The 24622-nt window shown below is 34.7% G+C and overlaps 1 protein-coding gene and 1 long non-coding RNA gene across 4 annotated transcripts in view; one reads left to right on the top strand and one right to left on the bottom strand.

Moving 5' to 3' along the window:
- The window catches only part of LOC116421832, a 38950-nt gene extending 36147 nt beyond the window's left edge, over nucleotides 1-2803 (bottom strand). The window contains exon 1 of the long non-coding RNA XR_004232386.1: nucleotides 2720-2803. This is a non-coding gene — a long non-coding RNA (uncharacterized LOC116421832). The remainder of the gene's footprint in view (nucleotides 1-2719) is intronic.
- The window catches only part of THSD4 (thrombospondin type 1 domain containing 4), an 850332-nt gene extending 845878 nt beyond the window's left edge, over nucleotides 1-4454 (top strand). For all 3 annotated transcript variants that reach the window (XM_031955286.1, XM_031955287.1, XM_023498513.2), the window contains one exon: nucleotides 1112-4454. In XM_031955286.1, coding sequence (XP_031811146.1) covers nucleotides 1112-1254 — 143 coding nt within the window. In that variant the 3' untranslated portion in view covers nucleotides 1255-4454. The remainder of the gene's footprint in view (nucleotides 1-1111) is intronic.
- Nucleotides 4455-24622: the final 20168 nt, after the last annotated feature.

Below are 24622 nucleotides of genomic sequence, written 5' to 3'. Positions count from 1 at the left end.
GGGTTCTCAAATGCCTACATAATAGGCATTTAATAAGTATGTTTTCATTTATTCATTCAAGTGTTAGGAGACCTTGAAAGCCCTTACTAAAGTGGAAAATCTTGAGTACAGTCCCATGTGTCTATCAAAGAAAAATGATATTGCTGAGTTCAGATATATGTCACTAGAAGTTTACTTTCTTTAACTGGAACAACTCATGAAGAGTATATATCTAGAGGTTCAGCAGAGATATTACCAACACCAATCAAATCATGAATATTTTGAAGTATATAGAGAGAGAGTTTGATAAAGAAGGCTAGACTTGGGGAAGAAAGGCCTGTAACAAACATTTGTTAACAACAGATAAATCTCTTCATCTATCAGTTACATGGGCAATAGACTCAAATAAATATATAAAAATATGTATAATATACGTATATGTATATGTAAACATAAATATATGTGTATATACACACAGATGCACACATATAGAACCTGGATATATATGTGCATACACAAACATAGCACAGTTTGTAGTAGAAACGGGACTTGCTTGAATCTAAATCCTACTGATTCTAGGAGCACCAGTCCTCTCTCTGTTATAGGACACTGGTCTTCTTAAAAATCACTTTCATAGCACAAATTCAATATATATTACAAAAATTCCCAAAATTTGACCTTAATGTGCAAGGGATTTGACTAGCTTAAATCAATTTTTGGACAAGAGATTGCACTACTTTTTTCCCCTCACTTTAATTTCTAGTCTGTTGCCTTATGCCTGGAGGCTCATTGGAAATGCCTTTGATGCAACTGATGAACTCACTTCTTTGAGCATGAAGAATATATTTTCAGGAGTCTGGCCCACCTACTTGAAGTGCAAACAAAGTTGGTGTTCACCCCTTTCTTACATTGTTTCACTTATTTGGAAGTCAAAGTTGGCAGTCCTCCAGAAAACATTAAAGGCTAGAAAAAAGGGATATATCAGGGTGGTCTCAGCTCTGGCCATTGAAATACCATGATACTTAAGATACATAGGAAGGGCTAGCATTTCAATTGGAACACAGCAAAAAGACTCAGAAATTTGGGAGGAGAATGTTTATTGAAATGTTTCTCTCTTTCTCTCTTCTTGCAGATGAAAACTGCAAAGACAAATATTACAACTGCAATGTGGTGGTCCAGGCCCGGCTCTGTGTGTACACCTATTACAAGACTGCCTGCTGTGCATCCTGTACAAGAGTGGCCAATAGACAGTTGAGTTTTGCAGGACGGAGATAATATCCATCCCAGTTACTGTGGGACTGGACAGATGTAAGCAGTGTTGTTGTGGGTACCCTCAACAGGCTCCGTCGGGGCTGGGTAGATAGGCACTCCACAAATAAAATTTAATCATATCCCTTCAGTCAAATAAAATGGGAAAGGGGTATCTAGGTGTATGTTAGGGTTGGAAATGATGCTCTCAAGTGATGCATTCTCATTTGAACCGTCCCACTGATTAATCTTATCCTGTGTGCCAGCGTCAACCAGAGGCCCTCATGAGAAACATGCAGCCAAGCTGTTACCCTGACACATTCCAAACAGACAGTATGTTGACCAAATATTTTGTGACTTAGTGTTTGTGGATCTAAAAATTATTGAACTAAGATAGGACCTGGGAGAAATGATTTTATGTTCATCAGTCTCTTTAACTTTCCAGAAGGACACACAGCCTTTCCTTTCTTTTATCTCAGCTTGCATGTGCCTACTTTTTAGTTTGCCTTACCAAGGATCACATACCCTTCTCATGTCATCAGATGGCCAAGATGCTGAATAATCAGATATTTTTTCACCAGTACATAAAATACTAAATACCATGAAATGTCCCACCTAGAGTATGAGAATATGAGAAGAAGTTGATAATTCTCTCCCCAAATCTTCACTTTCTAATATTCTGTCCTTAAAAACTGACCAATTAGTGTTCTTTCTCTTAAATCATGGCTCTCACATGGCTTTGTCAATGAAGTAATAGGGATTTGGAATTTGATTGGCTGAAATTTTCACTTCTATTTATCCACCTTTTATCCACATATTCCCCAGCCCCATTTCCACCTAGGAATTTTTTTTCTGGGTCCCACTGATTAATGGAACAATTTTATTTTATGCTCAAAAATAGATTCTAAAGCTAAGGAGAATCTTAGAATACATCTGTTATACTCTTCTCATCTTGCAGATAAGAAAACCTTAGCCCAGGAGTTGAAGCAATTCCCTTGAAGTCATGCAACTAATACAGTTGCCAAGGCAGAATTTGAACTGATGGGCACTGACTCCAAATTTAAGCTTCTTCCCATCACTCTTACTTTATAGAACACCTTAGAGAATGAATTCTTCATAACCCTCCTGTGACACAACACAAACCATATTGATTCCATTTTATAGATGAGGAAACAGAGGCTCAGGGAGGCAAAACTGAAATCCTGCCTCTGTCACTTGACTGTGTGTGTGAAGTTGACCTCTCTGGGCCTCAGTATACCCAATTGTAAACCTATGTGGTCCTGTGATCCTATTCAGTCAGTCAGTTAGCAAGAATTTGTCAAATACTTACCCTGTGTCCTATTGCATAAGTGCGGGAAATAAAAAGAAGACATATACAAGGTATTTCAATATACATGGAAAGGACTAGCAGCTGTGAGGAATGGGAAAAGTCTCCTGTAAAATATGAGAGTTGAACTGAATCTTGAAGGCAACCAAGGAAAATAAAAGGTACCTGCAGTTCAGGGAATATTACATTCCAAGCATGGAGCACTTGCTTCTGATCACAGAGATGGATAATCAACAATGGAGACAGCTTTCAAACCTGGTTCTTTTAGACCAAGACCAGTGTGCTGTTCAGGGCAGATAAAGGCAAACTGCTAAATAGCAGAAGCATTGTTGTTGTTACTTAGTCACCTAGTTATATCCAACTCTTTGTGATCTCATTTGAAGTTGCTCCCCAATTTAGGCACTTGGATTTGCTTCTTTGACCAGGGGGACAGGCTTGTGACAGTTTCCCTAAAGAATAATCCATTTTCAAATGTGAAAGACTTCTTCTTCATAATGATTTCTCAGAGGTCTTTCTGAAATGGTTTCTGTCCCCATGTCTCCTCTACCCCTTTTCTCACACACAGGTCTACATGCATGCAAATAATCTGAAAGGGAATATAGACTCAAGCCCTTCTAGACTCAGTTTCTCTTTTTATTCAGAAACTCACTTGTCTTCTCTCTCCTGTCTAAGACTTACCAGAGTAAGATACCCAAAGCACTTAGGGTGAACTCTCCAAAAATTCTGTAATCCAGTATTTTCAAAGAGATTTTCTCTCCCTATTGAAAAGAATTTCAAGCTAAATCAATTTAATCATAGAGGAAGTTTATCCTATTGAGAGCAAAAGGACCTGAGTATATTTCCATTTTCTGGGTGGAAAAGAGATTCTCACAGCCAAACCTATCCCATAGGTTCCTAATAGCTTGAAAATCCTTTTAATGGAATTTAGTGGCACCCTAAAGGAAATAACAGCATGGTTTATGATTGACAGCATCCTGTGTTCTCCAGCAGCTTTGAAAAGAGGCTACCCAGTTACCCCTCATTCTGCCAAAAATATCTTCAGTTAATAAAATGCCCTCAGCAGGCCTAATCAGACTCTCCAGCCTATCACCATGTCTACTGGGCCTAGTAAGCCCAAGTGGATAAAAAGTGGTGCTCCCATGTATAAAGGCAGTCACCTAATGGAATCCTCAGCCCATAGTTTGCTTAGATGGATGTGCTGCTCTAGTGTTCCTTGCTATCTTAGAAGCTGAAGTTCCCATGTGCTTTTATTAAGATTAGTTTTCTATTACCCGTAATAGAATAAAGAGCTTACTGCAAAGGCTCAATATGAGTCAGCAATATGATGTGGCAGCCACAAAAGCTAATGCATTTCTAGGCTGCAGCAGGATAATTATAGAGCTGAGAACAAACAAGTTCATAGGATCATGGGAATAGAGCTGGAAGGGACACTCAGAAGTCATTTAATCAAACCATCTTATTTTACAGATCAGGAAACTGAGACCCAGAATGGTTAAATAGCTTGCCCAAAGTCACATATGTAATAAGTATTAAAAGCAGGATTTGAATCCAAATCCAACAAGCTTTCTGTTGCCCTGTTTTAACCCCAGTGGTAATCCTGAGAGTTTCCTAGATATTGAGTGATTTGATTCTTGATGCCATATTTTTATTTTATATTTGAATTTGTATCAATATCTTTTGTTTTCATACCATCTTCATTACCTATTCATACCATGAATAGGATGATTCTTATTCATCCAGGGAATTATCTCTTATAATAAACAATAAAAAAAGCAGGAGGTGAAAAGTTCAGCAAAATTAACCAAAAGATTTACTAACTCTGATAGTATTTGTAGTGTTCCAAACCCAGATTCCAACCTCAATAAAAAAAAAAAAAAGGAGAGAAGATGGCTACCACATTTTAGAAGGGATATTAATAAGCTGGAATGGGTACAACAACATAATTGGCAAGGCCAATCAAATTCAATGAAAGAACTGGAGGTGTTCACCTTGAGAACAAAGAACTGTGGTGAGGAAAAGGGCTTCTTTTGAAGGGCTTTCATATAGAGGCTTGTTGTCTTTGGTTCCAGGAAGGGAAAAGGGAACAAATAATATAAGTTCAACATAAGGCAAAGCTTCCGAACAATTAGTGCTGTCCAAAAGTGGAATGAGCTGGCTTAGGGGTTTGTGAGCTTCTCGTGGTTGGCTGTATGTTGTGAATTGGATTCATGATTTGGATAGGGAATAGATTAGATGATACCTGACTTCCCTTCCAATTCTAAGCCTATGATTCTACGACTCATATTGGACAGCAATAGTCTTGCCAACAGCAGTTTGCAGCCCAGAAGTCCACACATCATGAAACTTTACATGCTGTCAAAGAGATTAAGCTACAGTCACCATTGGCTTAGTTTGGTTAGAGGAACAGCTGGGGTGTTCAAGGCGATCATAAACTATTCCTACCAGAGGCAAGGCAGTAGAAATTATGATCCCTTTTGGGAGTAGCAGCCGGGCAGCCTCCATGAGCAAAAGAGGAGAGAGCTGATAGGAGCCATTTGAAAACATATTTGAAGGAATATGGTGAGCAGTTTATTTCTGCTTCCCTGGTGGTTAGAGTAAGAGAAAATGGAGTTTAAATAGTAGTAGCAAGGAATATTTAGGTTAAGCAGTAAGCAAAAAGATGTATTTTCTAATTGTTGAGTCCTGGAGGAGGCTCCTAATTGAATTTATGATAATGTGAAGATAAGACTCATGTTTGTTTTTAGATGCATTCTTGCATAGAAGTAAAGAAGTCTCTTTAATGAGGCATCATCCAGCCTTTCTTGTTGATAACTTTGGTAGTACAGAAATTTTAGAATCGTAAGGAATGAATCATAGAGGACAGCTAGCTTAATCCCCCCATACAGAAAGGAAAACTGAGACCCAAAGAGCCCTAATGATTTTCCCTAGGTCACCTATGTTGTACACAGCAGAGTGAGTATTGTGATTCAGAATTCATTATGTTCATTGCACCACACTACCTCCAAAGGCTTTTAGTTTCCAAGAGCAGTAAATCAATCAGGACATTGAATCATAAGACTGAGAGTTGAGATCCTCTAGGTCAACATCCTCATTTTACAAATTGGAAAACTGAGTTATAGAGAGTTGAAGGGACTTTATCAAAGTCTAAATCTATGGACTAACACATTCCAAAAACTAGTTTTGCATTTGTATGATACCTTCAATTTTATTATTCTTTTTTTGTAAGGAGTTCCCTACATCAAAATTAAATCAGCTGCCACTTAATAGGGTTCTCCCCAACCCTCAGAGGTCAGTGACCCCTGGCTTCCCTATAACCCTGGGGAAAGAACTTTAAAATTTTGCTATCAGACAAAACAATTAGCATTTCTGCCTTCCTAAAGACATCTTGAGTCTGGGGAGACAGGGAAAAGTCATTTAGTGGGGGAGAAATGCAATTATTGCAAATATCCTATTAAGCCAAATATTTTTGTTGCAACTATTATTTTAACATCTAAATGTCATGAGATATGGCTTATCAGAAGGCAATAAAACTATTTAACCAACAATAATGAAAATAGACATGCCTTTTTCTGGAACTACCGGGAAGTAGTTTATAAGCCCTGCCTTGTGCCCTGACTCCCCAGTGATGTTCCAGTGCATTATTAGTATACTCTTTTTAGCTTTAGGCTGGGTTAAGGTGGGAGAGAAAAGCCCTTGGAAATAATAAAATATATCCTTCTCCTTAGCTGAAAAGAAAATAGTGATCCCGAGAAGAAAAGTAGTTTGGCAAAGGGTACACAGCTAATTGATGGCAGAAGCAGCTCACTGCTTCTGTCTTAGTCTTATTAGGTCTTTATTCAAGGAAAATGACTCCACACTGATCTAGGAAATGTTCCTACTTCCACAGTGTGCCACAATAGTTCTCAATTTCTCTCCTCCATCTCTTTATCCCGTCCTTTCTTTTTCTCTTTTTCTTCACTCTCCCTCCTCTTTCCTTCTTTTCTTTCCCCCTACCTCCTGTCTCTTTCTCATTTTAGAATTAAAAAAAAAGACTAGATGTGAAATAAGTGACCATGAAGTTTATATATCAATTGCTTGCTTGGATAATCAGAATCATAGCTTAAATTTGACCAGTGCTTTGCAATCTGTAAAGAACTTCCCTCAGAACAACCTAGTGAGATAGATAATACAACTGTTATAATCCTCATTTTAACAGTGAAGCAAACTGAAACTCACTACAGTGATTTACCCAAGGTGACACAGCTCATAAGGAGAACCTGAAAGCCAAAGCATCAAATTTCAAATCCATTGCTTCCTCCTATGATCCCATATTTCCTTTCCTGGAAAATTCAATATATCCAGTAGCGGTGACTCACTTTAGCCAATTTTCTCAGATCAATACAAATTCATCTTTCAGAATATTAGCTCTCCACAAGAATGACATAATTAAAATGCTTTCCATAAACTAAATTCCATTTGACCTCATCTCCAAATCCATCATTATCCAGTTTGGCAGAAGGAAATACTTTGTGATAAGTTATTATTTTGTTATTTGTAAATAGAAGATGTTTATAGGAAATTGTATTCGGAGCTATGTCTATAGAACAAGCCTCTGTATCAAAATAGTTTATTATTTAGAATATGCTAATTTTTAAAAGGGACCTAGCAGGTATTTATTTACATATACAATCTACATTTGCATAAAATTCTTTGATCATATACTAATCCAGCTTCCTTGAATGTTACAGCTTATATACGTCATACTGTAAATCCATAGCTACCATTGTTTAATTTTCTCATTAGTCAATATTTTTGAAAGGATTTAAAGCAGAACATATGTTATCATGCTTTATGACTGAGCTCAGGGACTTTTATCCCTAGCTTTGTAACTGAACGACATCCGAATTGCCACCCTATTCATCTTGCAAATCATGTTTACTCACTGATGTGATCCCTCCTTCCTCTCAAGCTCAGGCCATTTCTCCAAATCTCCTTTCCTCCTTCCTGTCCCTCTCCCCGCCCTTCCCCCTCTCCCTCCTCAGTCTCTGTCCCCAACACACACACACACACACACACACACACACACACACACACACAATTTAATGGGAAATATATGATCCTTTTCCCCCTCTCCATTATTTTTTCCTGGGGTGAGAGGGATGGAAGGGGGGTGGAGGAGAACCTCTGTTTTGTCAATAACAACAACAGAAGTTACTCTAAAGGCTTGGTCAGAATAGGAAAGGTGCCTAAAGAGATGCCACCACGTTAAATGTTATGACCAATCCTTCAGAACCTCCAACTGGGAAGGAATTAAGCTCTTGGCAGCAACAACTGAAGTCTCAGAGTTCATCCATCATAGCTGGGAGCAATTTTCTCAAATAAATATACTACTACCCTTCAAACCTCCTGTATTTTAGTAAAATAAAAATATATATATATGTTTTATATATATGTATATCTTAAAAAGAAAGGGTTTTTTTTGAGAGGGGGAAGAATTATGTGAGTAAATACAGTAATTTTCTATGTGGTAAAAATTAACTATTTTTGTTTATGACTAATTTATTTTTATTATTATGAAAAATAATTAAAATATCAGCTTTGATCAATGTGTTTTTGCTCTTTTTCCTCTGGCACAGTATAAGTTCAGTTTGTTACTTTGTGTAATACACTTAAAAGAGGGATTAATCCCTAAAGGGGCCAGTCTTGTTGCAGGATTGATGTTTGTTTTCCCAAAATGAATGGTTGCATACCTTCACAAAACTAGAGAAAATCAGAAGATAGTTTTAAGATGAAGAACTGGAGTTCAGTATCACCAAATTTGAGTATACATTTCATGTTATCCTGAGATTTCACCCTAATCTACATATTAGCAAATATCTAGTTTGTCAACATGTTAATTGACAAGTCAGAGAAGATCACTGTGGCTGGTAGCTTGAACTTGAGTGGTAGTAAAGTGGTTTCACAGTTGGTTGAATAATGCTACTCAAAGAAGATTGATTAATGACTCCATCAACCTAGAAGACAGAGCCCTAATTAGGCATTTTGGCACCAGGGCAAAATATACTCAAATAAATTTTAAAAAACAAATTCAGTTTAGGAGCTGCTGAAAAAACTTTAGGATTATTAATTCCACATTTAGGAAGTATAGAGAGCTCAGGGTAGAAAGAATCCATTTGGGTTACAGCCTTCAGAGAGATGAAGTATGTCTGTTAGTTGCTTCCAATTTTAAGTATGTATTCTTAGGTCACTAATTACTTAGCTCCATTGTTTCTGTACTGCTCAAGTAGTTTAAATGCCAGTGCTCTTACAATTTCAATGACCTAAGGAAAAGCTTTGTTCACTTCCACCCAACCACACACTCCAGTTATTGCTGTGCTGAAAAACAATATGCTAGAAAGGCTCCTTTGCCTTCTCTTGTTCTACATTTTGTCAGTGGCTTAGATGGAAACATGTTTATTAAATATATGGATAACAAACACTAGAGGAATGCCTAATGAAACAATCAAGATTCAAAATCATCTTGGTAGGTTGTAGTGCCAAGCTAAAACCAGCAAGATGAAAGTTAACATAAAATCCCATACTTAATATAAAATCCTATACTTTTAAAATTCAAATTTACTCAAAAGGTCAGTGCTCTCCCTCCCACTCATTTTAAAGTAAATTTTTAAATAAACTTTTACTTTCTCTCCAGCCTTTTCCCTACCACAACATACTTAGTAAAAAAGAAAAGACAAAAGAAATCCCCTTAACAAATATAGTGAGCCAAAACAAATTCACAAATTGGCCACATCCAAAAATCTGTATCTTATTCTGAATTTTGAGTCCATTCTGAGGAGAGGTGGTGCTCTGAAGTTGTACTTTGCCATTAAATTAATCAGAATTTTCAAGTGTTTTGAAGTTGTTTTTCATTGTAATATTCTTGTTAGCATGTTTATTGTTCTCCTAGTCTCACTTCACTCTGACTTAGTTCATATAGGTCATCCCACTTTTCTCTGAAACCATCTATTTCACCATTTTTAATGGTACAACAGTATTCTGATGCATTTTATACAGTAATATATTTGGTGATTCACCAGTTAATGAGCATCTCTATAACTTGTTCTACCACTCATCCAAAAAGGAACTATGAATATTTTTGTGTTCTTTTTATCTTTTTAGAATATAAACTTACTGGTGACTGGATCAAGGAGTATTCACAGTTTAGTAAATTGGAAGATATAGTTCTAAATCGCTTTACAGAATGATGAACAATTCACAGCTCCACTAAATGGTATTATTAATCCTGTTTTTCTGCAACCCCTCTATATCAATTGACATTTTTCATTTTTAAAAAGTCCTCTTTGCCAGTCTGATGCATATGAAATAGAAACTCAAAGTTGCTTAATTAATATTTCTCTGATTATTAGTTATTTGGGACATTTCTTCATATTGCTATCAGTAGCTTAGGTCTCCTCTTTTGAGAATTACCTGTTCGTACATTCTGATCATTTTTTTTCTATTGAGTTTTGTTCTTATAAATTTGAAAACATAAATATTTATCAAACTTTATGTACCCTTTAATCCAACTGAACCACTGCCAGATCTAAACATGTCTCAAAGAGATTAAAAAATAGGAAAAAGACCTTATGCACAGAAATATTTATAGTAGTTCTTTTTGTAGTGGAAAATGAAATAATGTCTATCAGTTGGGAAATGGCTGAATCAATACAAATGGTATAGAATATGGCAATACAAATGGGACAGAATAAGGCAATACAAATGGGATAGAATACTTGTATTATAAGAAATGAGGAAATAGATGATTTCAAAGAGACATGGAAAGATGTATATAAAGTAATAAAGTAAAATAATCAGAACAAGAAAAACAATTTAAAATTTAATGAAAATGTTTGAGTTTTATATGAAGATGAATGAAAAGAGCCAGTAGAATAATTTATACAATGATAACAACATTGTAAAGACAAATAACTTTGAAAGCTCTAAGAATTATGATTGATACAGTCCCCATCTATGATCTCCAAGAGAGAGGTGATGGATTCAGAGTAAAGAATGAGACACATGTTGTATATTAAAAAAAAAAAAAACTTATCATTGCCAATAAGAGAATTTGCTTTCCTTGATTAAGTATATGGGTTACTAGGAATTTCCCCCCCCCTTTTTATTTTGAATAGAATGAGAGGTACAAAAGAAAGATAATAGATTTCAGCTAATTTAAAACAGCTTTTTAAAACCAGTCCAACATTCCACTTGGTTACAATATGATTTAATATTGTTTTAATGATTTAATAATAGTTCATATTTGTATAATTCTTTAAGGTTTATTGTAATGGCTTTACATTATTTATCTCATTTGATCCTCACAATAAATCTCTGAAGTAGATGCTGTTGTTTTTTGTAATTAGCATGAGAGATCAAGTGACTCTCAGATCTCACTTCTAGTAAGTGACTATGGAGATATTTGAACTTAGTTCTCCCTGATTCCAGGTATGGACTTCTGTCCACTATATCCCACTTTATATTAAAGAGATGAGAGAATCAGAACAAATTTTATTTGTTTTTCAAATACTATCCTAATTCCATTATACATACAAAGATTCAGAATCATACTCAAAGTTCTAATTTTCTAAAGGAAACTCTTTCTTCCATAAGCATAAATTATGTTCTACATGTGAAGAAAAACTGACCAGAACTAATTGAATTCCTGCCTCTTCCCCTCTCAAAGGTTTATTAGAGATTTAAGATTGGAAATAAGGCAGCAATTTAAGAACTCTTTGAAGAGGGCTATTGGTTGAAAAAGTTGAGGGAGAGGTCAATTATGAAGGTAATTAGATGAATACATTTGAGACATAGGGCTACACAATATGAAATTAAGACAGTAACCCATGATTAAAGAAAAAAAATTCTATGTGCCATATGTTGATTGACCTTGCTGATTTTTTTCTCTTCTTCATTTTTTAAAAATATCCATCATAAGGGATAGCTCATTGAAAAGGTAAGGGGGAAGACATAAGAGAAATTGAGGTCTTATAAATAGAGAAGATATGAGTAAATATCTAAATTTTAATCGAATACTCCTCTTCAAAGAGTTCTTAAATTGATGCCTCATTTTCAATCTTAAATCTCTAATAAACCTTTGAGAGGGGAAAAGGCTAGAGTTCAGTTAGTTCTGGTCAGTTTTTCTTCACATGTAGAACATAATTTATCCTAAGAAGGTTGAAATGAAATCATGACTTAGACACAGAGAGTGAGACTATAAGCAAATTAGAAGAACAAAGGATAGTCTACCTCTCAGATTTGTGGAGAAGGAAGGAATTTGTGGCCAAAGAAAAATTAGAATACCTTATGAAATGAAAAATGGATAATTTTGATTATATTATTTAAAAGGTTTTCTACAAACAAAACAAATGTAGACAAGATTAGAAGAGAAGCAGAAAATTGGGAAAAATCTTTATATGTAAGGGTTCTGATAAAGGCCTCATTTCTAAAATATATAGAGAATTTACAAGAATAAAAACTATTGTCCAATTGATAAATGGTCAGGGGATATGAACAGATAATTTTCAAATGAAGAAATTATAACCATTTCTAGTCATATGAAAAAATGCTCTGAATCACTATTAGTCAGATAAATACAAATTAAGACAACTGTGAGGTACCACTACACAGCTTTCAGATTGGCTAAGATGACAGGAAAAGATAATGATGAATGCTGGAGGGGATGTGGTAAAACTGGGACACTGATGCATTGTTGGTGGAGTTGGTGACCTGACCATACTGGAGAACAATATGGAAGTAGGCCCAAAGGGCTATTAAACTGTGCGTATTCTTTGATCCAGCAGTGCTGCTATTGGGCCTGTATCTCAAAGAGATTATAAAAAAGGAAAAAGGACCCACATGTGCAAAAATGTTTGTAGCAGCTCTTTTTTGTGATAGCAAGGAACTGGAAACTGATTGGATGCCCATGAGTTGGAGAATCACTGAATTAAATTATGGTATATGAATGTTATGGATTATTATTGTTCTGTAAGAAACGACCAGCAGGATGATTTCAGAGAGGCCTGGAGAGACCTACATGAAATGATGCTAAGTACAGTGAGTAGAACCAGAAGATCATTGTACACGGCAACAAGAAGATTATACAATGATCAGTTCTGATGGACATGGCTCTTTTCAACAGTGAGGTGTTCAGACTAGTTCCAAAGGCCTTGGGATGAAGACACCCATCTTTATCCAGAGAGAGGACTATGGAAACTGAATATAGATCACAACACAGTATTTTCACTTTTTTGTTATTGTTTGCTTGCATTTTATTTTCTTTCTCTTTTTTTTTCCTTTTTGATCTGATTTTTCTTTTACAGCATGGTAATTATGGAAATATTACAGAAGAATTGCACATGTGTAACATGTAACATGGATCACTTACTGTCTACCCTATGGAAAGGGTAGGAAGAAAAAAAATTGGAACACAGGTTTTGCAGGGGTGAATGTTGAAAACTATGCATATATTTTGAAAATAAAAAGCTTTTTTTAAAAAAGAGAGAGAACATTTTAGGATATAAAATAGATAATTTTGACTATGCTAAATTTAAAAGGGTTTGTACAAACAAAACCAATGTAGCTAAGATCAGAAGGAAAGCAGAAAACTGGAGAAAAAAATTTACAGCAAATTTCTTTGATAAAACCCTCATTTCTCAAATATATAGAAAACTGAGTTAAATATAAAAGAACATGTCATTACCCAAATGAAAAATGGTCCAATAACAAACAGGCAGTTTTCACATCAATAATTCAAAACTCTCTATATCCATATGAAAAAGTGCTTAAAATCACTATTGATTAGACAAATGAAAATTAAAATGACACTGAGGTACCATCTCATACTTATTAGTTTGGCTAGTATGACAGAAAAAGGAAAAGGACAAATATGGGATGGAATTTGGGAAAATTGGGACACTATAATGCACTGTTAGGAGAGTTATGAATTGATCCAATCATTCTGGAATGCAATTTGGAATTATGCCAAAAGTGCTATAAAAATCATGCATACTCTTTGACCCAGTAATACTAGTACTAGCTCAGTATTACAAAGAAGTAAAAGAAATAAAGTTTTTTTTTTTTTAATTTGCAAAAAGGAAAAGGACTTATATGTACAAATAGTTCTTTCGTGATGGCGAAGAATTGGAAATTGAGGGGATGTCCTCCAAATGGGGAAATGGCTGAACAAGTTATCATATGACTGTGATGGAGTACTATTGTGATATAAGAGATGACGAGCAACATATTCTCAGTAAAACCTGGAAAGGATTACATGAATTGATACAAAATGAGCAGAATTGGAACATTGTACACAGTAACAACAACATTGTATATTGATCAACTGTGAATGATTTAGCTATTCTCTAAAATACAAAGCTCCAATACAGTTCTAAAGAACTTATCATGAAAAATGATATCTCCAGAGAAAAAACAGATGGAGTCTGAATGTAGATCAAAATATACTGTTTTGTTTTGTTTTTTTACTTCATTTTTCTTGAGTTTTTCTTTGGGAGTCTGTTTTCTTTTGCAACATGGCTAATATGAAAATACATTTTACATGACTGCACTTGTATAACCTATAAAATTGCCTTCTTTTTCAATGAGAAGAGAGATGAGAAAGGGAAAGATAGAACTTGGAACTCAAAATTAAAAAAAAAGAAATGGAATAAATATTACAACTTTCATGAAATATACAATGTGCCCAAATTGGGCCATTACCTCAAGATTAGATTTCTTTAAAAAAGAAAAAAAATTTCTATCTCAACATATACCAGGGGGGCAACACTGATGATAGAATACATTTAGGTTGTGTGTATGTGTATATATGTATGTATATATATGTTAAGTTAGGTAAGGTAAGGGGATAATGTGATCTATATTCAGATCAATCTATAAATGTTTTATTTTTTATGTCATTCTATGGATTATCCCATTTATTTTTCTCCAACTATATGAAATAGTAAGACCAATGCAATTATTCCCATTTTACAAGTGAGAAAACCAAGATTCAGAAAATTATAAAATTAATAACAAGTAGGATCAAATCTTTTTGACCACAACTCTAGCACTTTGTTGTTATTCCAACAACATTGACAACAATGGCAAAACTCAATACAACCTGGAGATTCTGACAAAAATAAATGAACCACCACTAAATACTTTTTTAAAAGCACAAAAGAAGAAACAATGATTGCAAAGAAAAAAAGAAGCCAGGACATTTATAAAACAGAATTAAACTTGGAAACACTATAGAGGAGCTGAAAATATCAAGGGAGGCCCTAATTGATGCAACAGGACACAGAGTAGCAATGCCGAAGATATGCAAAGCTGAATCAGTGCTAAATTACACAAACAGATGTTAATAATGCAAAAGAAACTGACAGACCTAGAAAAGAGATCAAAGAGATCTAGTCTGTGAATAAAAGGATTGCCAGGGAAAATAAGAAGAGCCAACAACATGAAAAGCATAATCAAGGAAATAGCTCAGTTAAAGAGTCATAAGATTTATCCTAATAATATTCCTATAAAGTACTTAATTCAACTATGTTATCATCCCTGTTTTACAAATTAAGAAACTGAGATTCAGAGAAGTTTTATCTGCCCTGGGGTCATACAGGTACCTCACAAGAAGAGCCAGAATTTCAACCTATGTCCAAGTCTGAGGCTCTTTTTTTCCTGGTATACAATGCCCTCTTTCTATAATTCAGGAAGAAATTTATCTGGATAACTTTGGCATGAATATGAAGTGGGATCATACAGTCCCATCACTCAGGAAATCCTCAAAGAATCTGAGACACCTATTGGTCACATTTTTAAACTTTAAAGATGAATAAAATATGTGATATGCTGCCAAAAAGAAGGAAGAGAGGATATTAAAAGATGGGAGGATAAGCATAGCTTTAAACCTTCCCCCTCAAACTTTAAAAAAGTGAAAGTCTGAGAGAACACAACTGATTTTTAAAATTAAATTGTATTTAATTAAAAGAAATTGATTTTTTCTCTCCCTCTTACCACCAGCCCAACTGGGAAAAGAAAAAGAAAATCAAATAAACATAGTCAAGCAAAATAAATTCCCTTACCAGTTTTGTATCAATATATATGACCTAGGGTTCATTATCTTTTTATCTATACGGGGCTCCCCCTTTAACAGATACTTCATGGATTTCCTGGAAACTAAGGGACTTCAACTTAAGCACATATTAGAGGGCAACCCAGTATAGCACAGTGGATAGAAGTCTGCATCAGAATAAGAAATACCTAGGTTCAAGTCTTGAGGCTATTATGTAATAGCTCTCTGTGACTATGTGCAAGTCATTTAATTTATCAGTGCCCTGGGTTGTCTAAAATTGAAATAATCTCATTCTGATCTTGAAAAGAGTAATCATCATAGCCAAGTCCTCAGCTTACAGTGAAACTGCCCTTTCTCTGAGGTCTGCCATAATGACTACTATCACAGCTGGGGGATGGAGACTGAGGAGAACCTGGATCTATGATTTCCTCAATATAAAGAACTCTAGTTTTACAAACTGTTAACTAACAATTAGTAATTTTTCTACTTTTAGACAGGAATAAAAATTTCTGAATGAAAGAGTGAATAACAGTGGTAAGTCTCTTTGTTACTTAAAACCACAAAATACAATAGAAATCTCATTTTTAAAAAAATTCTGAGATATGACCACAGATATCTTATTTTAGCATCATGACTTAAACTTGGAAAATATGGTATTATTGTCCAATTAACTAGGCATCTATCACTTGATAGATAGTGGATAGTATCAGACTTAGAATCAGGAAGACCTGAGTTCAAATGCCTCCTTAGATTTGCTATGTGACTTGGTGCAATCCACTTAACCTCTCTTAATCTCTGCCCTCCTCATCTGTAATATGAAGATAATAATGGCACCTGCCTCAGAGGATTGTTGTAAAATTTCAATTAGAGAACATCTAAAGCCCTAAATTAAATTTGTTGTTGTTGTCCTGGCTCTTTCCCATTGGTTTTTCAATTTTTAAAAAATGTACCTGAGGTGTTAGTTTTGGTTTGGCTTTTTGAAAGCCAAAAGTTTGCCATATGGAAAACAGATTAGGCATGTTCTACTTGACCCAAGAGGACAAAACTAGATCATTTTCTCAGACAGGGAGATTTTGGCTAGGTATATGGAAAAACTTCCTAACAGTTAAAGTCATTCAAAAATACAATGAGCTGCCTCAGGTAAGGAGAAAGGGATCCTCCTTCACTGTAAATCATTAAACACAATAACCATTTGCTGAGGATGCTACCGAGGGATTTTTTTTCAAATAGGATTCAATTAGATGATCTTTTATATCCCTTCCAACTCTGACCTTCTGTAATTATGTGACAAAAGAATAATAACTCAATAGGGAATAGAATCCCCATTTAATAAATATTGGGATAATTGCTTAAAACTTAGAGATAAATTAACTTGGATATCTACTTTACATTCTACATTGCCATAAGTTTTAAATGGGGCAAAATATTGCCCAATTTTTTTAAGCCTATGATTAAAAACTCAAAACCAGAATGGTATGTTTATTCTAGTTATGAAGAATAGGAACACTTCTGACAACTGAAGAATGGGATTTTATCTGAGACAATATGGATGTGTTGAAATATATAATAAGAATAATCCTCCACACAATATAAATTTATCAAATAAATAATAAAATGAAAACAACAGAATGAAGGAAAATGTATAAAATCTATAAAACAAAGACAATTAATAAAAATATCATTTGGGATTAATAAAGAATTATAAAAATTAATACATAATTTATTCTGGGGGAATATTACCAGCAATTTTAAAAATGCACATATAAGTTGTAATGATACATTTAATAATCTAGAAAAATAAGTACATATGATAAAAGACATTGTTGGTACAGCTATGGAAAAACACATTGGATAGCAATTTAATTTTCCAGAATAGTCTATCAATTTGCAATGAGAGTCACAATAATGTCCATACCCCTTGACCCAATAATTATATTTTATGAAATGTATAGCAAATATTTAAGCCCAAAGAAAGACCATTAATTCAGAGATTTTTATAGTAGCACTATTTTTAATATTGAGAAATTAAAAACAACCAATATATGCCACAATAGGGAAATGACTAAGCAAACCATAGTACAGCAATGTAGCTGAAATATGGCACCATTTCTCTCCAAGTTCACTTGATTTCTCTCTTCCTACTCGGGATAATACCTTTAGTGAGGTATCTCTATGTCTCACATTTTCAAGATCCTGAAGTGATGGTGATGGTGTTATATGGGGGAAGTAAGTAAAGAAATGGAGGATATATTCCCAATTATGTATTACTTTTTACTCCTGAGATCTTACCTATCCACTACATATTTATTAAAAAAAAAAAAAACAGTACAATTCTGATGGACATGGCTCTTTTGAACAATGAGATGATTGAGGCTAGTTCCAATGGTCTTGTAATGAAGAGAACCATCTACATCCAAAGAGAGGGGACTATGGGGACTGAGCATGGATCTCAACATAGCATTTTCACTCTTTTTATTGTTTGTTTGCATTTTGTTTTCTCTCTCATTTTTTATCCTTTTTGATCTTATTTTTCTTGTGCAGCACAATGATTGTAGAAATATGTATAAAAGAAAGGCACATGTTTAACATATATTGGATTACTTGCCATATAGGGAAGGGGTGGGGGAAGAGGGGGCAATTTGGAACATAAGATTTTGCAAGACTGAATGCTGAAAAATTATCCATGTATATGTTTTAAAAAGAAAAAAACTTTAATAAAAAATAAAACAAAAAGAAAATAAGTAACAATAGTACTATCCATTTTTAAAACATGAAATATTTACTAAATAAGAAGGCAAAAGCAGGAATGATAAAAGCATAACAGTCTGCCCATAAATTTGAGTCACATTCTCCCACTAAGGAACACAATGTCTATAAGTGAGAATGGATATGCACAAAAACCTAGAAGGAAGAGATATGAATAGAGAAACCTATGTCAGGGCAACTCCTAACTTTGGATGTCAGGTCTTGATGCTCTTGGTTACTTTATAGAATTGTCTATGCCTATGGGTCAAAACTTCTCTGCTTTCCTGTTGGGTGAAATATCTTCTTTAATATGCTCAGATTGCTGAATGAATGTCAAACTCTTTTAGTACACAGCTACGCTTAACAAGAGATGAAGTAATCTCAAACTATTTAAGAGAGAAACATTTCCCTTAAACAGAGAACTATGAAATTCCTTAGATCTTCTGAGAAAATCCTTGAGCGAGGCTGCCATTCCAGCCATGTAATCTTTCTCTAACTAGGCCTTCAAATAGTTGGGAATTTTGTTTCTTCAATCAACTTTCAACAATGCAAATAAATTCATTACACTTGAAGCTTTCTATCTTATAAGTTTATGTGGATGCTTCAGTGAAGAAGTCAAACGTGTTAGATGAGAAAAAGAGTGGACAAATTGGGGCTAATATATCTATATGTTTTGACATTTGTAATCTCTTCACTTCCCATTGTTTTAAGATTCTCTTCCCCCCCAACATGATTTTATAAACATTTTCCACTCATCAATATAATTCCTAGATTATGGTTTTAATAGCTATGTAGTAGTTCATGATGCCACTGTAAGGTATTATCCACCCTATTGCTGTGTTGTCATTTTGACTGCTGAGAAGGATTTAAAAAGAACTTTTATGTTGGAAATAGATAAAATCAGTTTGAGAAGAAATAGTCTTTTAGATAAAAGTTTTAGGAGAAACAGGCTATTCCAAAGAATGGAGGAAAATTACCTTTCGATAAGTGTATCTAAATACACTTAGAGGATATAGTTGAAAGCAGATTATCTGAGGGGAAAATGGCCACAGTGGATTGTAGTTTATCTGTTCATTTTCATATGACTATTTTTGGAGATTTTAAAGACTTTAGCTAATAAATTACAAAGCAAATAACTGTTGGGGGAATATTGAGTGATTAGATCATGTCTCTTAGATTCATGTCTGAAGGAAAGGTGAGCTTTCAGAGTTTGACATCATAAGTTAGAGATAGGTCAGTGCTTGTGAAGAAACCCTCATCTGAAGAATTAAAAGAGAAGATAGAAGGTGACCTTATGATGATAGAAGCAGGAGATAAAGTCCAATTCAAAAAGATTCGGAGACAAGGATGCAGAAGGCAAAGAAAGAAAGCAGGTGACACAATACAGCAGCTAACAAGTGCTAATTTCAGGAAGCAGTTTTGCTGGGAGCTCTGATGATCAGATGAGAGAATGCCCCAACAAGAGATGATTTGTTGGAGAAAGATGATATTGTCCTCTAGTATGATCTATAACCTGATAAAAGAGAGGAGAGGAGACAAGAGGCAAGAGAAAAAAAAAGAATCTTAAAAGAATGGGCAGTGCAGATTATAACTACATTAAAACATATAAATGTATATTAGCCTAATAATACTAATAATTAGCATATTAGAACAATTTGTTTGCTCTTTTTCTAATCCAACATATGTTTGACTCATATAAACATCCATATAAACACATAGGATCATAGTGATAGAGGTCATCAAGTCTAATGAACTTGTTTTTCAAAATGAGAAAAAAATGTGATAATTTTAGGGTCTATAATCTCCACGGTTCTGCCTTCCTGATATCTCAAGTTTTGGGCTTACTCCTCATCTTTTGAAAACTTTTGTCCTTTAAGATAGATGTCAACATTTCACTCAGATCTCATAACATAGTCAAGCAAAATAATTTTAATTAGGAAACACATGGTAATACCAAACTGTAGCAAACATCATACATTTTGCAAGGTCAAGTTTACAAAAAAAAAGGAAAGGGGAAGCAGATAATTTATCTGCCTTCTTATGAATTATTCTCTTTTATCCCTTTCATATTAACCACAAATCACAATTCCCTCCCTCTACTCTGCCCTAGAGTGAAGAAAAATTTTTCTGCTTATTTTCCTTTTTTGCTTTGGAGGAAAAAAAGAAATTCAAAAAGTTTTCTAACTTCACAAACTTGTCACCCACTATAGTAAGAAAGCAAATTATTTCATTTACAGCATAATGGCAGCACAGAAAGTAGAGTATATTGCATAATCTTTGGTAATTCTCCTATTTATAACTAGGTGCATGTGACATTAGGATCTACTTTTGAAATCATTTCTTCTATAGTCCTAAAAACTCTAGCTCTCCTCAGCACTCTCTTAGTTTAAGCTTTCCCAGTGCAAAAGGCAGAAGTCTCATACTATTTCAAGAATATAAGTAACAAATAGGGCAGAGCCAATAAGGCACAGCAGCAAGAAAATCTCAGTCTAGCTCCCCTGCAAATCTTGTCCACAGAAGTCTATAAAATGGATCATAAGGTAAAAACCAGAGAAAGTAATTTTTTTCAACCCAAGTCAGCATACATAAACAGAGATATCTGTAGACACTGCAGATTGGGTCTAGCCAGGAACTCCCCATGAGAGCATTCTAGTGTCCAGGGACTAAAAAAGAACTGAGACTGTGCATTGAAACAGCAAGAGGAACCAAGGGAATCTTGAAGTAACACAAGGGCAGAATACGTACCATATGGCTTGCTATTCAATTCTTTGCTATTGATCTAGGGTAGACTCAGGTGAAGATCTGTGCCTAGAGGTGGCAGTGTTGAGCAGTCACAAATGTAGTTCATATGTATACATACTATGAGAGGAACAAGTTCAGAAGTTAACAATAGCTATGTGGTTGTGACTTCCAGAGTAGATCAGGGACTCACTTCTAGCCTGCAGCATAGGCTAAACCTGCAATAGAATAACCAGGGCAGGAAAATCAGGCCCAAGGAAAATCTAGAGTATCCAGTAGGAAAATAATGGCTGAATCCAGTAGCACTCCACTGGAACTTCCAACCAGAGAAAAGCCAAAAGACGCTTGTCACCTACCCAGACCTGGGTCAGGAATTTGCAAAGCTTAGATCAGACTATACCCTGATCATATTATTTTGGAAGTGCTATAAATTTTCAGATATCCAGCCTGAGATGTCCTTAAGATCCTAGATTAACACAACACTTAATATCCCAAGAAAGAAACAGAAGTTAAAGGATAAAAGCTCAACATTGATATTCCAGAAATACAGAGTTTAACATTAATATGAAGCCCAAAGTCAAGAAGTAGGTTGGAAGAATAAGGAGAAAGGGGAGAAGGGAGATGAAGACTGAGATGGAAATGGAGACAGAGACAGAGAACCATATATAAAGACTTATTATGATGAAAGGAAAGTTGAAGCTAGGAACCCAGAAGTGGAGAACAATTCTAAAGAACAAAACCAAAGCAAATAAGCAAAATCCTAAATAATAAAACTAAAATGCTAAAACTAAAAACCAATTTCTGGTAGTCAAAATGCAGATTAAGCAGTAAATTGCCATAGCTCTCCTATATTCACCTCCAAATAACCACAAAATAGCATCCCAAAATAAATTCTGGAACTGCAGAACCAGCAAAAACAAAGGGTGAAACTTTTTTTATCAAGAAACTTAGAAAATTGACAGAAAAGGTCCAGATTACTGGAATAAAAGGATACTACAGTATAGGATATGAAGTATCCTAGTAAGCTAGCAGTAAGCCCTACCTGAACAAACCAGTAGGAAATCCTGAACCTCAGAACAGTGAAGTAGGGAAACATCAAAACCAGGATCCCACAACATACTTCAGCATATCTCTGCACAAATAGGCAGCCTCCAGAAAGCAGACTATCATGTGCTTCATTGTAGAGCTGGGAAATGGAGAAATACCACACCAGTCTCAGCACATGCCAGATACCAAAACTAGATCTCCTGCTCAGCACCAGATATATTGCCAGACTCCAAACTCCAGCAATGACAGACACCCCTCCATTTCATTTCTTCAGCATAGCACCCAACACAAGGGTCCCCTGTGAGCCTCAGGGCAATATCAGCAAAGCACCAGATAAGTAGCCACAACCTGAAGCCCCTGACACAAGAAGTCTGAGACAGTGCCCCTTCCATTCCAGGAGCAGAGCTCAAATTTAAAAGAAAAGAAAAATGCACAAAAAATGAGAGGAGAAAGGGAAGAAGGAAGAGGGGGAGGACGAAGGAGGGAAAAGAAGGAGAAGAGGGAGAGGGAAAAGAAGGAGGAGAAGGAAGAGAAAGAGAAGAAAAACAAGAAGAAAGAAGGAGGAGAAAGAGAAGGAGAAAGAAGGAGAAGGAAGCAAAGAAGAAAGGGAGAAAGGGAAGAAGGGAGGGAGGGAGGGAGGAAGAAAGGAAAGAAGGAAGGAAGGAAGGGAGGGAGAATCTAACCATAGAAATTTATAACATTATGTTGATAGGGAAGATCAAGACACAAACTCAAAGGATCAACAGTGTTGAAACACATGTGGCCAAAACTACCCTCCCAAGTGGGAAATGTTTTCAAGCCCAGAAAGAACTCATAGAAGAGATCAAAAAGGAGCTTAAAATAATATGAGATAGAAAAATAAAAAATGAGAAAAGAAATGAGAGTGATGCAAGAGAATTGTGAAAATAGAGTCAATAGATTAGAAAAAGAAAACAACTATTAAAAAGTAGAACTGACCAAGTGGAAAAGAAGATACAAAAATCCACTGAAGAAAACAACTCCTTAAAAAGGTATAATTTGTGAAATGGAAAAGAAAGTAAAAAATTAGCTAAGGAAAATAACTCCTAAAAAATTAGAATTGGGCAAGTACAAGTTAATGAATCTATGAGACATCAAGAATCAAATAAATTCAAAAGAATGAAAATAATAGATGGAAATGTAACTATGCCACAGGAAAAAAATCACTGACCTGGAAAACAATCCAGTACAGACAATATCAAAATCACTGGACTACCTGAAAATCATAATTAAAAGGAGGACCAGGACAGCATCTTTCAAAAAATTGTCAATAAAAAATTAAAACTACCTTGATACCCTGGCATGAGAGAGCAAAATAGATATTGAAAGAATATGCTGATCACCTCAACAAAGAGATTTCAAAATAAAAATCCAAGTAACATTATTGCCAAATTTTAGAAATATAAGGTCAAGGGGAAAAAATACTGCGAGTGACCAGAAAGAAACAATTTAAATATTGGGGAGCCACAATCAGCATAACATTGGACTTAATAGCTTCAATATTAAAAGATCATGTAACATAATAATCTAAAATGCAGAGAACCTAAGACTATACCCAAGAATCACCTACCCATTGAAATTAAACGTAACACTTTAAGGGGAAAAATGATCATTCGATGAAATATAAAGATTTCAAGTTTTCATAAGGAGAACAGAATTGAACAAAAATTTGCTCTCCAATATCAAGACTCAAGAGAAGGCTAAAAAAATGTACAAAAGGAAAAGAAAATATTAGTGATTCAATGGAACCAAACTATTTACATTGCTACATGGGAAGATATTTGTAATTCTGAAAAATTGTGCCAATTTTTCAGCACTACTAGAAGGTACAGATAATAAGGTAAACTTTCATTTAAACATTTAATTAATTAATTAATTAATAAGTCTAAAATTTAATTAATTAAATCTAAACATTTGAAGAACAATTAATTCCTATACGACAAAAACTATTTGGAAAAATAGGGAAAGGAGTTCTACCAAATTCCTTTCATGATGCAAATATAGTGCTGATATTAATCAGGTGGAGACAAAACAAAGAAATAAAATTATAGACCAATCTCCCTAGTGAATATTGATACAAAATCCTTAAATAAAATATTAACAAAGACATTATAGCAAGTTATCACCAGGATAATATACCATGACCAAGTAAGATTTATACCAAGAATGCAGGGCTGATTCAATATTAGAAAAACTCTAACCATAATTCTTACCAAACTAACAGAAATCATATGATTATCTCAATGGATGCAGAAAAGACATTTGACAAAATCCAACATCCATTCCTATTAAAAAACATTAGAGAGCATAGGAATAAATGGAGTTTTCCTTAAAATGATAAGTAGCATCTATCTAAAACCATCAACAAGCATCAAATGTAATGGGAATAAACTAGAAGTATTCCCGATAAGATGAGGTATAAAATAAGATAGCCC

This window comes from Sarcophilus harrisii, chromosome 2 (genome assembly GCF_902635505.1).
Source record: "Sarcophilus harrisii chromosome 2, mSarHar1.11, whole genome shotgun sequence".
Classification (NCBI taxonomy): domain Eukaryota; kingdom Metazoa; phylum Chordata; class Mammalia; order Dasyuromorphia; family Dasyuridae; genus Sarcophilus; species Sarcophilus harrisii.
Note: the sequence above shows the minus strand (reverse complement) of the source record. Positions and strands in the feature narration are given on the sequence as shown.